This window comes from Opisthocomus hoazin, chromosome 1 (assembly GCF_030867145.1).
Source record: "Opisthocomus hoazin isolate bOpiHoa1 chromosome 1, bOpiHoa1.hap1, whole genome shotgun sequence".
NCBI lineage: Eukaryota > Metazoa > Chordata > Aves > Opisthocomiformes > Opisthocomidae > Opisthocomus > Opisthocomus hoazin.
The window spans coordinates 37,858,984-37,875,061 of NC_134414.1; the positions used below are offsets into that span (position 1 = coordinate 37,858,984).

Consider the following 16,078-nt stretch of genomic DNA (forward strand, 5'->3'; position numbering starts at 1 on the left):
CCTTGAAGCTGATGATCAGCAGGCAACAGAGAGTAGTAGGCTGCTTCTCAAGATTGCACTGTTAATGGAGAGCATCTTCTTTCTTGACGTGAATGATTGTTATTTACTTCCTGATATTCGCTGTCTACCCCTACAGCAGGTTGCCTTCATGTACAAGTTCAGGAGAGAGGTTTATGTTGATACTGGAAGCCTGTTATTTCAGCAAGTCTTCGTCCGTAGTGTACATGTCTCAACTTGAGTCAACAAGATTCTATGGATACTCAAAATATTTTGAAACCATATGAACAGAATGTGTATTTTTCTCTGGCTAGTAAAACTCGGTCATAAAGTCTTCGTAGACTTATAGTATGCAGAATCCAACCAACTTGGCAAATCTATTGTTTGTTAAAGCATATTCTGGCTGTATCTCCAAAATGCGTTTGGACAAAAAAGCGTTTTGTTCGTGCCAGGTGTTGGACTGGCTGCTGGAGACGCAGGTTTTCTATTCAGGCAGGTTGGAGCGGGTTTTTGACTTGACCAGTGACCTTCCTAGAGAAGAATGTCAGTAAAAATTTGTCCTTTGTACAAATTTTATTGGATGAGGAGAGAGGACTTTTATATTGCCTGTTAGTAGAGTATGATGTCCTGAATTAACAAGAACAACAACAAAAATCAGCTGGCATACTGATTGCTTTTTGAAAGAATTGGTGATTGAGTGGAAGAGAAATAATCTGGGGACTATTGCTTGTTTGATGGGGTTATTCCAGGTTCCTCAGATACTGATACTGAGACGAGATATTAAAATGTTACATAGGATGTCTTTCAAAGGAGGGAACTTGATCTGGAGATGTGTAGCAGGATTTGTGAGTGCCTTTTTTCAGTAATGTTTGCTTGAATCCAGATTAGATATGTTATGGCGTTATGGCTAATTTGCCAGTAGTTATTTATGCTTCAATACTGTGTATAAGAAGCATCAAAATTAATTAGTATTATCATTTAGTGTCTTCATTTTCTGAGATGGATCTCTGATTCTGTTGTATGGTTTGTACCATGTAGCAATTTATTTGTTGTGCTGAACTGTTCCTTGTTCCTAGTTTATGCTTATGCTTTTGTCCTTTATACATCTGCTTTCATATGTAATTCTTTTTTTTTTTTCTTGTTCTTTTTGTATTCTGTTACTTCTTCATTATTCTTTCTCATATCTTCCTTCTTTCTCTCTGTCCCAATTTTTGGCATGTATTGTATTCATCAGAGATTTCCATCTAACATTATATGACAGGTTCTTCTGTAGGAGTTTATAGGAGACATGCTGGGAACAGATTTCATTTGTTCTCCCTCTGCAACTGTGCTTTTGTCTGAAATTGTGTTAAAATGTAATAGGAATGCAAAGGAAGACTCTTTGGTGCCTCTAAATGTTGTCTGTGCCTAAACCTCCCCCATTATTATCTGATTAAACTTCTGCAAACTGGAAGCAGACAAGAATGCATTGAATTTCAGAGTCTTTTACTGGACAGTAATTGTGAGTATTAGATACGAAGTGTAGTTAATTTACCTGAGTGAATGTCATTGACTGCAAGAAAGTTGCACAAAATTACCAGCACTGGAGTTTAGTTTTACATTTTGGCTCCACATTATGCACTTAAATAAACAGCCACATATAAACAACTGAAAAAGTGAAATACAGAAAAGAAATAACTTGCTATCCCAAAGGCTCCAAAGGACTGTCAAGTTAATGGTTACACTTTTATTCTCATTTTGTAGAAGACCATGTTTGGTCAAGGAATATAATTCTAAATCTTTTTGATTTTATCACATTTTTAAACATCTGTTTATTTATAGCACTATCTGTTTTTTATCATTCATGTTTGGTTTCAATAGACTGATGTTCCAGTCAAACGAAAGCACTATACTGAGGGTGAATTACACTGGTGCATACCAGAACAATCCAAAGGAATACCTGACTTTTTTCTAAATATTTTAATAAAATTGTAAAAATGTAAAGCCACCTAGATTGTATGTTTTTTGTATCAATAGCTGTCCCAGAATTGTTAGAGGGTGTTAAAATACCTCAAAATACAAAATACTACACAACATCAGAAAGAAAGGGTGCCACATATTAGTGTATACTGAGTATACACTAGAATGTCTAAAAGGTTTTAAATTTTATGCTGTCAGTACAAAACAGTGGAACTTATTTCTGTCAGGTCCCATAATCATTAGGAGGGAAAAGTCCAGCTCATGAATGTGTAGCACTGTTAAGGCAGTCAGCTGTCACTCTTCCTTATCACTACTGATGTGAATCTTGCTGATTCTTACAGAAATAAATGCTGTTTTGGGAAGCACCTAGGTGTTCTTTTTTCCAGCAGGATTTAATGAGATATGTAATGTTTATTTCTGTTGTAATATTGGGGGTTTTATTTTTTTGAAAGTGTGCAGTTCGTGCAGCTACCGAAGGCAGAATCCTTGTGCTGGAGGGTTTGGAGAAGGCCGAGAGGAACGTTCTGCCGGTGTTAAACAATTTGCTGGAGAACAGGGAAATGCAACTTGAAGATGGTCGTTTTCTCATGTCTGCAGAGCGTTACGACAAACTTCTGCAGGTATGGAAATGCTGTTTGGATTTTCGTGGTTTTTTTTCCCCCCATATTCTTGGTAGTGCAGCAATATTGTTATGAAGGGGAGAGTACTTATGAGTCAAATGGGGGAAACCTCACCAAGGTTTCTGTGGTTTTTTCTGGATGTTACGTAGGATGAAATAGGCAAGGTGAAAGCTGTGTGAGAAGTCAGACTACTGCTTGCAACAATAAAAAGAAGTTTTCACCCGTGTCTTGTATGTCCACGTGAAAAAGAGTAGTCCGTGTTAACCTTGTATGAACATGCTTGCTCATGTTTCTGTCTGTCATACCTAGCTGTGGTTAGGTATATATTTCAGACCCATGTGGCACAGGAAGGAAATTTATAATAAGCCTTCTGTCATTAATCCTGAGTTGTATGAAGTTGCCAACTACACTGAAGTATTGTAGTGGACTTCTGCAAATGTATCGTTATTTCTTGTGCCTCTCATCTGTGGTTACAATTCTTCTGATCCATGCCTTTTCCAAAAACATTTTTATGTTTAATCAGTAATGCCGTTGTTGGAAGCATTATTATTGCATTTTAAAAGTAAGCTTTTAAGATGTAATTGTATTTAAAGACTGAAAATGAGAATTCAAACTTAGATAGGATTTGGTTGCAGTTATGCAAAGCATTTTCCTCTTTTCTTTTTTCCTTTTTAACACTTTTCTAATGATGAAATGTTTCAAAATGAGTGCCTCAGGCACACTGCTAATAGTATACGAATTAAATAAATTTCTTGCTACAATACTAAATCTAATATTCTTGTTTTGTTGTTTGGGGAATATTGTATTATGTAAGCTAATGTTAATTTTCTCTTCTGTGTGAATAATCACTGTACATCTAAGTCTGCAGGAAATGTTCTCATGTGTGGTTTCAAGGAAGACTTAACTGTGATGTGGGAAGACTAAAGAACGCTATTTTGTATGCAGTGAATCTTACATGACAACAATGGAAATACAACATTTAACGTCCTCGTGAAGGAGTCTAGTTCTATGTTATTGCTTATAATAAAGCGTAATTTGTAAATGAAAATTTTTAGTAGCAGATTTCAGACTCCTTTATAAGAGGGGAAAAAAGAAGAAAAAAACTTGCTTGTAGTAACCCACTTGTAATTTTTTAGAATGAACTAAATTTTGTGATCTGTTTATTTTCTATTATATGTGAAAATAGTGTTGAAATGGTACTTTTTCAACTTTAACCATCTGTGGGGTCTTCAATCAAATTGCTACAGGCCTGAAAGCTGCACCTAATCAAGCATTCTGTCTGCATTCCTTTTGGAAGAACTTGCTTGTACCATCCACAAATTTAACTGGTTCAATACTTTTCTAGCCCCTGTGAATGAGAAATGTGAACACTACTGCATTTAGGCTGAAGGACCAGGGCTGTTAGTCAATCTTCAGCTTAGTCGTCGTAAGTTTTTAATGATGTAATTTTTTTTCATCTCGTTGCTTTATTTTAATTACTTTAGGATCATACAAAATCAGAGTTAGATTCATGGAAGATTGTTCGGGTTCGTGAAGATTTTCGAGTGATAGCATTGGGCCTGCCAGTACCTAAATACTCGGGGAACCCTTTGGATCCACCCCTTCGCTCCCGGTTTCAAGCTAGAGACATTTATCATCTGCCCTTTAAGGTAAGTGTCCTAGCAGAAGAGTTGGATTATCTGTACTGAGTAGAGCTAATATTTTGACATTATGTTTTACTTACTCACTCCTGAAAAGAATCTTTGAGTAATAAATTTATCTTAAAGGGAATTTTTCATACTGGGCCCTAATAAATTCCTGAGAAGCAGTCTTAAAGTTGCCAAGGAATGCTGCAGCAGAAAAATAACTTCTGTAAAACATATAACCCTAAAAGAAAGATTTGATAATCTTTCTTCTTTTTTTTTTTTAAATAAAAATAATTCGGTATCAAGGAGTGACTAGACTCCTCATGTCTAAATTAGAGGGGAAAAATAGAAAATGCCTCTTATATCATGAGCTGTGACCCACAGTATGATCCCAGAATTAATTTACTCTGTGATTTTATGTTCTATTTTTCAGGACCATCTTCAGCTGTTATATTCAATTGGATCAAACATTTCCACAGAGAGGTAATTTTTCATAATTAAAAAAAAAAAAGGAATGAATGAAGAAAAGCAATGTCCTTTCAGGCTTCCTTGCTATTTTTGTGTCTTCTATCACTGCATAGAGACCAAAACTGAAGAAGTTTTTTAATACGTGTGGGTGTATGCTCACACAGCTTTTCGTGTGCAGCCTTCGTATAATGAATCCTTAATGCTTTGGAACTTCAATCACACCTTACTTATTTGCACTCGGAAATAGTTTCAGCGTCTTATACTGTATTTAGCTTTGTAGGCTTTAGTGTTTTAAATATAGATAGCTTGTCTAAAACTCTGTAATTACTTTTTCCTATGCAGAATTTCTCATCTCCTGTCTTTTGCTACAACTCTCTGCTCTCAAGAATCTTCTACATTGGGACTTCCTGATTTTCCTTTAGACAGCTTATCGGCTGCGGTTCATATTTTGGTATGTGCATACACATGTGCTGTGAAACTGTATGGGCTTCAAGTTTCTCAAAATTAGATCTGGATTATTCGTGTTGTTAGAAGAAGATTAACATGCACATTTGAAAAATAAACCCAGAAAAACTGAGATGGTTTGAGAGACAAAATCCCCAGTCACATATCTCTGGATAATAGTACACCAAGTATATAGCATAATACCAAAGGACAATGTATGGCATGACACAAGATTTGTGATATGATGAAATGTCTCTTAGTGCTCAAAATAATGGTTTTTATTCTGCTAAATCACCTTACCTGACTTCAGGGGCATGTACAGTTTACCTGATGACACTGAGGTAGTCAGTGGAGAGAGACAAAAATCATAACCTGGAAGTGCTTCTGAATTAATGGTATTCATGTAAATCAGACTGATTGCATTCCAAAGACACTAAAATGACTCAAAACAGCTATTCAGATATGGCTATAGGAGACAGTTATGCAGCCTACATTAGGTCTTTGGGTTGGCTGGTGGATTTAGAATAAACATGGACATAGAGGGTTACCTGAAGATGTGGGCTGTGTGCACTTGACGATGCAGTACTATCTGGCAGCTATGGTCCATGGGGAAATATAACAACTGTACACTTGCTGAGTTCACAGTGGCAGATCAGGCAGGTCAGGACTAAAGCAGTGGCAGTCTTGCTGCTTTCCCTGACAGTGTTTTGTCCCTTGAACTTTATAATTACATGGTAAGAAGTAAAAGTAAAAGCAGAAGGTGCCTCCTGAAGGAAGTTAGGGAGATCTGATCTGGGCTTGGTACTCTTCTGCATGCAGGAAGATGTGGTCACCCCAGGACGGCAGAATACCAGGACAATTTCTCAAATGCTCTCTCCAAGGTGCAAGTGTCTGTAGAAAGGACTCTTAGGATAATTCTCAGTTGTATCTCCTGTGCAGTCATTTTACCCATGGTACTGCTCAGTGACAGGTTACTTCTACATATTTTATTGGATTATTTGCATTAAAACATACCAATTACTTGTGTTACTCTGGTGCTCAGTCCCGTCAGTGCTGGATACTTACATATGTAATTTTTTTCTGAATTAGTAATACTACATCAGATGTTAAGAAGTGATTAAAATTCAAGTTTGGAGAAATGAAACAGTATTTGGAGGGATTTAGGAAAGACATACATGTTGGATTTTAAAATAAATTGCAACTTTTTATTCTTTGAGCCCTGTAGTGAAAAATTATTTTTAAATGAATGCCAGATGGCTTTCAGAGTAATGGAAAGAAAATGAGCCCTAAGCTATTATCTAAACCATGAAATGAAGGAAGCATTTTATTTTACATTACAGAATGTGAAGTGTTACCATTATATGACAGTGTCTTTTTTAGGTAATCGAGAACTGTTTCTTTTAGAATTAGTTTTAATCACTTGGTTTTCAAAGCCGACTGTTCTCAGGGATTCTAGCTACAGCATTTTTCCTTCCCATGCTCGGTCACTGCCATCCTCTACTTCTAGCTTGTTTGATTTAACCATTTAAAAGTGTGGAGGGAATGCATTGTAATGACTAGCTGCTTTATCTTCTATCATGGATTCACACAGTCTCAGAATGTATTTCTTAGGTTGAAAACTCCTCCCTGCTGGAAGGGAGAATTTTTTTGTAGGGTGCTGTTCTGGAGAGGCTAATTTCATACACACCATTGTAATTATTATTAATTCGAGATAATGTGGACAAATTATATGTTATGTCTTTATAAATAGATAGAGGGCTTTTAAAATGCAATAAGGGCTCCCAGATCCTTTAAGCAGTACATTTACTACAGTGCCTTAAATGGTTTATTTTTACTGATCTTTTTTTAATATGGAACATTATAAATAGTATTACTGATTATAAGTATGAATTGAATTATGCATGTCATAAAATATGCATCTCCTGATTTCATTTCTAAGCGACTCTTCTTTCAGTTGGGTGCTTACATAAATCCACATGTATAACTGAAAATCAGGTGGTTTTATTTAGATTATATTATTTACTTTTTACTTACTTTGAAGGCTTAAGAAAGTAATGCCTCTCCACTGACCATTTTGCACTAGTGTTACACACAAGTAGCCCTCAAGAATTTGCAAGTCTTTTTTGAAACAAACAATTCAGCATTACTTTAGGCTTTTTGAAACACTTTTTTCCACCATGCAAGGCTTTATGCATATGTTTATTGAGTATTCATAAATGCACTTCCATTTCTTTGTCTGCTACTGTGGCAAAATAATGGAATCTTTGTCTGCTTCAGGCAGCAACTGCCAAAAGAGTTAGTACTTACAGCTAACAAGGAGATAGTAAAAAAAAAAAGTAGTTTGCAATTTTATGTAGAAAGTGCAGGTGTACTTAGTAACTTATTTCAAAATAAAACAGTTTTGATCAAACTTCAGAAATTTCTAGGAATTGATTTGTTAAGTAGAATCTGTACAGTGTTATAGAATAAAAATTAAAGACTAGAAATCACTGTGAATGAATAGATCATTATTGTATTATAGACTTCTTGTCATATTGATTCTTTTCTAGTGGTATTATGAAACTCAGTTACCTGTGGTGGGATTTGTCTCCTGACCTTAAATGTCTTCAGGTGTCTAAGCCAGTCACTGTAGCTTTCATTTATGCACAGGAAAAAAGTAATTTTTAGGACATAGTTCTCCTCATCTACTTTAGATTATAATGAATTGCACCTGAGAAATACCTGTTTCGACATTTGATCGAATACTGCATGTAGTGGCCATTTGTATATTGCCCTTACACTTTTCAGTTCAGCACTATATAGGATTTTCAGGTTAGTGGCTGATGATAGAATGAGCCAATCATTTTTTTAATTTGTATTTTTAAATTTGAATTAGGATTCCTTTCCTATGATGTCAGTCCAGCGTGTTATTGACCGTCTTTACCCCTATAATGTTTTCCTTGGAAAGGAAGGCAGGACTGCAGTCAAAGATGCATTGAAAGTAAGTGTTGCACATATATATTATAATTCCAGGGAGTGATGAATTATGACAGTAATTCTCCTGACTAACATTGATTCACCACTACTGTGAAAAAAAAGAATTCTTAAGTAAACTAAATGGTTACATTATTTTTGATGCTAAAACAATATTAAAATAAATAACCTTAATAACATAGTAGATTTCATTATAGTGAAAGGTGAAACTTCTATGTTCTGTAGAATATTTAGATCTCAGTTCAAGACTACAGAAGAACCCTCATTATGTCAGTGGTTAATTAACTTGAAAGCAGCTACTTACAAGGTTAAGGTAGTCAAATGCTTGAAAAATACATCTGGCATTTGACCTTTAAGAGGAGATACTAAAATGACAATAGAGATCGCGTGCACAAAATACGTTCAGTATAGCATCGTTACAGATTATGTTAGTCTCTGGTTTTGGCCTGTGTTTTGTTGCTTGTTGTTGGTCAGGTCTGTTTTGTTGTTTTGTCCACATTTAATAATACCTTACAAGGCCTATAATTGTGCTGGGTTATTCTATTTATCCTTTTCAAACTTTCGCACAGTGCCGACTTTCTTTCACTTTGAATATGTTGTAGGATTTCTGTACGTTGTCGAAAATTAGCATTCACAGTTTAGAGCATCTTACCCATCTCTTTCAGTCCTGAAAATTGGAAGTTATTTGTATGTACATATTTAGAAATTACCAACTCTGTAGCTAGTGAATTTTTGTTTTTCTTAAAACCAAGGTTGCATGTCAGGGAGATGTTTGTAGCCCATCCCTGCTGACAGCTCCTTTCTACTGCCTTTTTGCATTGGAGCTCAGTTCTGTATTCCCTGTTTAACTGGGCTGGTCTTCTACTTGTCTTCCTGAGTTTTGGGATGGACAGTCCATGCATCTGAAGGAGGTTGTCCTGAATGACCTGCTAGCCTTCATGAGCCTTCAAAGCTGCCTCCTGTGGAGTCCTATCTACCACTTCTCTGAATAAGACAGTCTGGCCTGAAATCCAGGATCTGTAGCCTGGTACTTGCCTTCATCACTCCCCCACAGGATTCTGAACTCCATTATTTCATGTTTGCTACAGCCAAGGCTGCCATTGATTGCCACATCCACAACCGATTGCTCCTTGTTTGGGAACAGCGGGAGCTATCACACATCAGGGTGATTGAAGTTGCCCGTAAGAACTGTGGTCTGGGTGGAAATAGACTTCTCTCTGTTAGCAGAGCAGTAACAGTCACTTCTGTTCTTAATATGCCTTTTTTTTAAATCCTTTATGTAATTTTGTTTCTCGTATCAGTTATAGATGGTGAGCGTCTTTATGTTCAGTACCATCAGCTTCCTCCATTTTCCATTGCTTTTATTTAATTTTGTGTGTTGTGCACGCTTTTCCTTCCTGTGTGAGACAGGTTGATTTGACTAATGAAATCTTCTTTCTCAGTGATCATCTACTTTTAAATACCTCCTTATTATTTACATTTTCTGTGTTAATTTTCCTTTTCTTTTTTTTTTTATACTCTTCCTCATCACTACTTATAGAAACTCGTCCCATTATGTCAACAAGTACATATAATCAGATGTGGAATTTTATTCTATTTGCACACAATAAATCTTGTTAAGCAATGAACCTTAAGCAATACAGAAAATAACTGGTTGTACTGAGGTGCCAGAACTGTATAAAGTATGGGTAAGAAATTATTTTTTTCCATTCTGTAAGAAATGTGAGGGAGACGAGTCTGGCAGAAGCAAGGTGACTTCTTACTCTGCCTTCCTACTGATTTCCAAAGAGTGGCCGGCTAATATTTGCCACTGAATGCTTCCCTTTGTGTAACAGAATACAGTTAGGAAATACTAATCTTAACTGGGAAGTGTCAAGAGTTTAAAAAATAAATACTCAAAGTGTATTGCAAGTGAAGGGCTAATGTTGAATCACTTCTTAATATCAGCTAATATTTAAATAATGAAAATAAATTTCATATAATAAAATGTAAAGTTTAGGCATCAGACTTGGAGACAGATATGGGGAAGTAGTAGTCTAGCTGATAACGTATCAATTTCAGGATGTCTTTTCTTCCAGTCAGCTGTCAGAGCTGAGAAGTGAGGTAGCCAGCGGTTAGGCTAAACAGCTGGTTTTGGCAGCTGTTAGACGCTGTGCATGTTTCTTGAAGAGATCATATTCTCCAGGCACTGTCTTCTCAAACATTATCTTCAGCTTGGGTAAATCTTTTCCTTATGTGCCTCCTTGCTCACTGAGACTCCACTAAGACATAGATATTCCTTGTAGTTCTTATTCTCGATAGTGAACTAATGCGAAATATTGACTTACACCTTTCCTGTGAGTGAAAGTAGTTTGTTACAGTACTAGCCTTGAATATGTAAAGATGCTTTGAAATGCAGATCTCTTGTTGAGTGGATCTAGTTGGAGTTAATACCTGTCTTAGGCTTAACTCTGTCTATCAACCAGTATGCAAATGTGGCTCCTTGTGTCAAACTAGTCAGCATCAACAAAAGTGTTTGTGGATTACACTCTAATCCAGCATCAGCAGTGATGTTGAGAGTTGCCTGTCATACAGAACACTTGTACAAGCACTACAGTTTTCAGCATTCATTAGTTTGCAACAGACAGGGCAGAAGTACCAAAATAAACTTGAGAATGATGTGCCTTTGTGTACCCTTATTTGAAGTTTCTGCACTTTGGAAACTGTATCAATTTCTATTCTGATTCTTAACGAAGATCTTAAACTTAGAAGGTCTTGCAAAGGAAAATAAGACTTGGTTTGAATTCTGGCCTTTAAAATTATTCTGTACTTGCATGAAATATTGACATGACAAATTATTTTGACTGCAGATGAACATTTGAAATATGATTGGAAAAATTAAGTGAAAATTTATTTAAGCTTTTTCTCTAAAAGGCTTAGATATAGAGAAATCACTGCTTTCAAGGAGAACAATCTCCAGTTAAACATTCCCAAACAATAAGCTGAAGCACATATGGTGTCTCCCACGGTATTTTCTTTCCTGTGTACTACTGATAGGCATTTGTAAAACTGGTCGTCTTCATTTAGGCTGAGTTTGGTGGGTCATAAGAGACTATACTGATTTCTTCATTGTTCCGTAGGCTCTGAGTATTTTACTTCAGATTCATCAGAGATTTTGGGTTTGCTTTTTTAATTCTCACATGCCTTTTGCATGCTTCTTTTCCTCCAACGTTGGAAACACACACTGTTGTATTTTTTTTTTACCTTCTAATTAAGAGCATCTTCCTATCAGATTTTAGAAACAACGTATAGAGCAGATATGTCTTAATCATTGAGCAAGTCCCTTTTAGCCTACTATCCAAGTCTTTAACTTCACTCTAAGACCCTTCTAGAAATTGTCTTCATGTTTGTTCATGCCTTGATCGATTCTGTGTTTACTGTCTGGATCTTGTATCAAATAAAAGCTTGTTTGTTCCCTTTGACTCATTTTTGTATTATTTGGACACCAACTTGAATCTCAGCTGACCTCCTTCTTGAAAACCGTCTGCCTGCCTCGCAGTAGGGACTCTTCAGGCTACTTAGGCTACTGTCACTACTCTCAGAGAGAGTGGGCTAACAGTGCAGAAGACTGACGTCTGTCTTGTCTAGATAACTCCGTTCACTTCTAAGATATTTCTGTTGCAAATTTTGGTCTAAGGAAAGACTTGTTTCTCTCTTATTCCCCCCAGAGTAATTCATCATCTCTGGGGTTTTGCATTAATGAATGCTCTTAGTGCCAATACGTTCCACTGTAGTGGAATCTGTCCTTCAGACTTCATTTATCTACCTGATCTTGCACTTGAGCCGTTCATATTTTGCTTCTTGTGAAACAGTTCCGTCTGCTTGTTCCTTGAAAAACTCCTCTTCCCGTGCAGAGAATCTTCAAGATAGATCAGTTGCCTTTGGATGCCTCTTTTGGATATCTTGGCTGTCTTGTAGGTTCAGCATTGTGGTTATCTGCAAGTATGTCTCTTTAAGCTCGCTTTTCCTTCGACTGGCTGGATCGCCAGTGTCTTCTTTGCAGTTTCCGTGCTGAGACATTACTGATCATTAGATACTTCCAAGTGGTCAGAATTTCTCTTCTTCGGTTTTTCTGATTTTTACAGTTTGCTTTTTCTTGTGTGTTTCTAGGCATGCAGAATATGACCTGATGATTGTGGACTATCAAACCACTTGCCTAGTTTTTGGTGGCTAGTCTTATCTTTTTTCTTTCCTGTGGAGTCTGAGGCAATGGACTACCCACTTCTGACTCTCCAAATATCTCACAAACTTTTTGATACTGAATGTTCCCAGTAGTAGTCCTTCCAAGATACAAATATTTTTTCCTTCACGGATATCAACTTGAACTTTGTAGAGAGGAAGTTGCTTCTGGCTCAGCCAGAAATATGTTTAATGTTTGAGTCCAGGTTGGACGGGGCTTTGAGCAACCTGGTCTGGTGGAAGGTGTCCCTGCCTATGGCAGAGGGGTTGGAACTAGGTGATCTGTAAGGTCCCTTCCAACCCAAGCCATTCTGTTATTCTCTGTGTTGTACATCCATTTAATGCCACTCTGATTCCATATCTAGCTGTCATAATTCCAAATGAAGAACTGCTTCAAAGAGATCTGTCTTACTCTGGAAGCCACAAACAGTTTTGTTTGCGGCTCCTATCCAGGTATAAGTGTGGTAGCTTGTTTAATTACTACATTATCCAGTTCAGCAGCACCGCTGTGCTTACATGTGATGAATTTGAATTGTACAAATTCAGCTAGATGCATTAAAGATGTATAAATTCAGTAAGGATCTGCACAGAGATAGACAGTCTCTTTCACTGTCCTAATTTAGGGTCTAAAAGGCTAGCTGCAGAACCCTCAACAACATTTCAAGAAAAAAAAACCAAAAACCAAAACCCCTAAAAAACCCAAGCCAAAAACCACCTTAGAAATTTTAGACTCCCGAGACTTTCGTGTACAAGGTCTGCTGTTGCTGTCTCCGAATGTTCCTTGTTTGATACAGAGGCTGCTGTAAGCTTCTTGCTTACTCACAGTTACTTTATTTTGTTCTTTTCTATTTCTTTTTGTTATTTTCTGTTTCTTTTTGTTACATTGTTAGGATTTGAATGTTCCAACAGTTTGCGATTTTGTATATGAGCAGCTTTGGCCCTATCCAAAATGCCATTAACTTATTAAGAATATTACAATTTAGTAGTCAACAGAAGAGTGGGAGCATCTCTAGTGCATTTCAAAGAATCATAGTTTGAGATACTACTCAGTAGGCATTCCTGTCCTCTGTTGTTTAAACGTTTAATGGTATCTGAAGTAGACTCAGCTGTTAGAATATAATTTGCTGCAGCCCTTTACTAAAGCACATTTATCTTAAATTCATTTTTGTAGGCTCTTGTTCCAGAATGGGATTTTACAAAGGGATTAAGCGCCAAAGCATTTGTATGAATGCATCTCAGTTTTCTTTCTAAATTTTAAGAGGTGGTGCTGTGAATTCTAGTAGTAATACAACTACATGCTTTTTAAGAATTATTTTACATTAGTGACTTCTGTTTAAAAAAATATTTTTTCTAAGAAGTCAGAGGAGTTGGATAATGCTCTTTTTTCCTCTTGTTTACTCAGCTTTCACTCTGTTGAAGAAAATGGCTCTATGAGTTCAGTAATGTCAGTTAGTGGCTTTTCTGTGTGTAAACCCACGTGATACGACTTCCCCTTCCCCAACAAAATAGACTTTTCCCAGGATTTGTTAGATATTTTCATGCTTTCTATATACAGCATAAAATAAAGAGTGTAATGCTCAGAAGAGGATTGGGAAGACAAATGTCCTGGTTTTTGTCCTTGATATAGCCAGAACATGCTGAAGGCTTAATTTGTACAGGTTGTCCTCAATTTTCATTCTATGATAAGGCTGTGGAGTTAAGTAAACATAATGTTTGATGGTTATTTTTATTGGTAGCCAGATGTTTAAATCTGCAATTGCTTATAATGACCTGCAGAGATAGGTGATCTATTATTATACATGCTAAAGGCTATCATCTGTTTCTCTTATTATTTCAGTCTGTCAGGCTAAGACTTGGCAAAGTCACCATATGACATTTTCACTTTACATCTGTCATTACAGTCAGAATGAGTAGAAGGTATACGGTCTGTTTGCTTTGTTTTTAAATGTAAAATATATAGGTCATTGATAATGTGAACACAGGTATGCGAAGTGAAAGTTAAAGTAAATGGATTTAGGACTTTACAAGCAATTAATCTTCGTTTTCAGAACGAACCGTTTTAAAAAACAGCAAGCTATATTTAATAATTAATTTCCCCCATGCCCTAATTCTACAGCGTTTTGAACTTCAAGATTCAGAAAGCCACCTGTTTCCCAGAAGGATTACAAAAGTAGAAAGTGTACATGGAAACAAACCCTTCAAGGCTGATGTAACTGTCCAGATTGGTGACAAAGAAGTGACATTCCAGGTATGAATTCGTATATTCATCAAACTGTGTACATTTTTAGATATTATTAATTTGTTTTCATCTCATTGAGAATTTGGCACTTACACTTGATACTGAAACTTATTTGCATTGAATATTTTTTGATAGTGTAACACATGAAATTTATTAGAAAAGCATTTAGATACTGGCATATTATATTATGGATACATAAGGTTTTATTTCTAGATAAACTCATACTTTATGACATGATTCATTTAAATTTCTTGTGTTAAAAGAAATGCTAATGAATGGATGAGAGGAAGGCCTCTAGATTTCCTAATTTTTATTGGATTAGAATAGCAGAGAGTACTTGTGATGCCCTTGGTGCTGCTTTCCCTTTTTCTTTTAATAAAAAGAATAGTCTGTCTACACTTCAAATAAAATCTAATGAGTGCTTGGTAATGTTCCGACACAGGATGTTGGGAGAATGGAACAAAAGCAATCACATCAAATATGATTAGTCTGAGTTTCTTCCAGTGAAGTTTATGACCTGCTAGGTGGTGAAATAAGGTCTTGTTCAGGAAACAGATGCTGATCTGAGGATTTGAAGTTCATGTCGAATTTGGAGAGTCTAGAGAGTCTGTAAATAAGGTGAATTAGTGGGAGCCAGAGAGAGATCATATTAACATTGGTGAGGAATATCCTCAGAGAGTTTTTACCATGACTAAGTGACAAGAGGAACCAACAGCAAATGGGAATTTGTCAGAAAAAGATGAGTCTGTAGGGACCTGATTCAGCTCATTTTTTTGACGGGAAAATTTTTGCTTTTGTTTGACATGTGGGTGATACCTTCTGAAAATATGTCTGCAGAGTGTCTCTGTGGGACCAGGGGGGCATAAGGAGTTTGCAGATGAAACGGTTCCCAGACTGGAATGGGAAGTGGAAATAGAGCAAGTGCCGTACCATGGGGAATGATTGAAACTCTCCCAAATTCTGGTCAAAGTAGCTCCTTCAGATTTTCACAGTATGAATTGCTGTTTCTCTTCCATGTTTCTCCGATGAGCAAGGAATATTGGTGATTTTTATATTTTGTCTCTAGTATGAACAGCCTTGAGTTCTTTGCAGACCTCAATGCTGTAATTGAATTGGTTCACATTTTGTTATTTTTTTCATGAAGAGTGGGCGAAGGAGGTGTGAAGAAGTTGTCTATTAGAAATTATATGATTTAATGTTTTGTAAGTGAAAGATTTAGGTTTGATGGATGACAGTCATTAACAAAATGTTACAACAATTTTGGAGAAGCATAACCCAGTCTACACAAAGCCTAGAGTTATCACAGTACAGCTTATTTAGTACTTTTTTTTTTCTCTCCCCCCCCTCCCCCAACAGGTTCCAGCTGGGACTGGGCTGTTAAAAAAGCGTCCTCGATCAGAGACTTTCATAAGGACTTCCAGCCATAATCAACTGTTAGCAGAAATGATGCAATCCCATATGGTTAAAGATATGTGTTTAATTGGAGGAAAAGTAAGAATTTAAATTTTGTTTTCTCCCTCCTTCCCAATGTTCCT

General features: G+C 36.5%; 1 protein-coding gene across 1 annotated transcript in view; it reads left to right on the forward strand.

The window, feature by feature from the left end:
- Positions 1–16,078, forward strand: part of VWA8 (von Willebrand factor A domain containing 8) — a 209,027-nt gene that overhangs the window by 37,553 nt on the left and 155,396 nt on the right. The window contains exons 5-11 of the mRNA XM_075422478.1: positions 2,409–2,576; positions 4,061–4,225; positions 4,635–4,684; positions 5,012–5,120; positions 7,989–8,093; positions 14,421–14,552; positions 15,900–16,034. Of these exons, the coding sequence (XP_075278593.1) occupies positions 2,409–2,576; positions 4,061–4,225; positions 4,635–4,684; positions 5,012–5,120; positions 7,989–8,093; positions 14,421–14,552; positions 15,900–16,034 (864 nt within the window). The remainder of the gene's footprint in view (positions 1–2,408; positions 2,577–4,060; positions 4,226–4,634; positions 4,685–5,011; positions 5,121–7,988; positions 8,094–14,420; positions 14,553–15,899; positions 16,035–16,078) is intronic.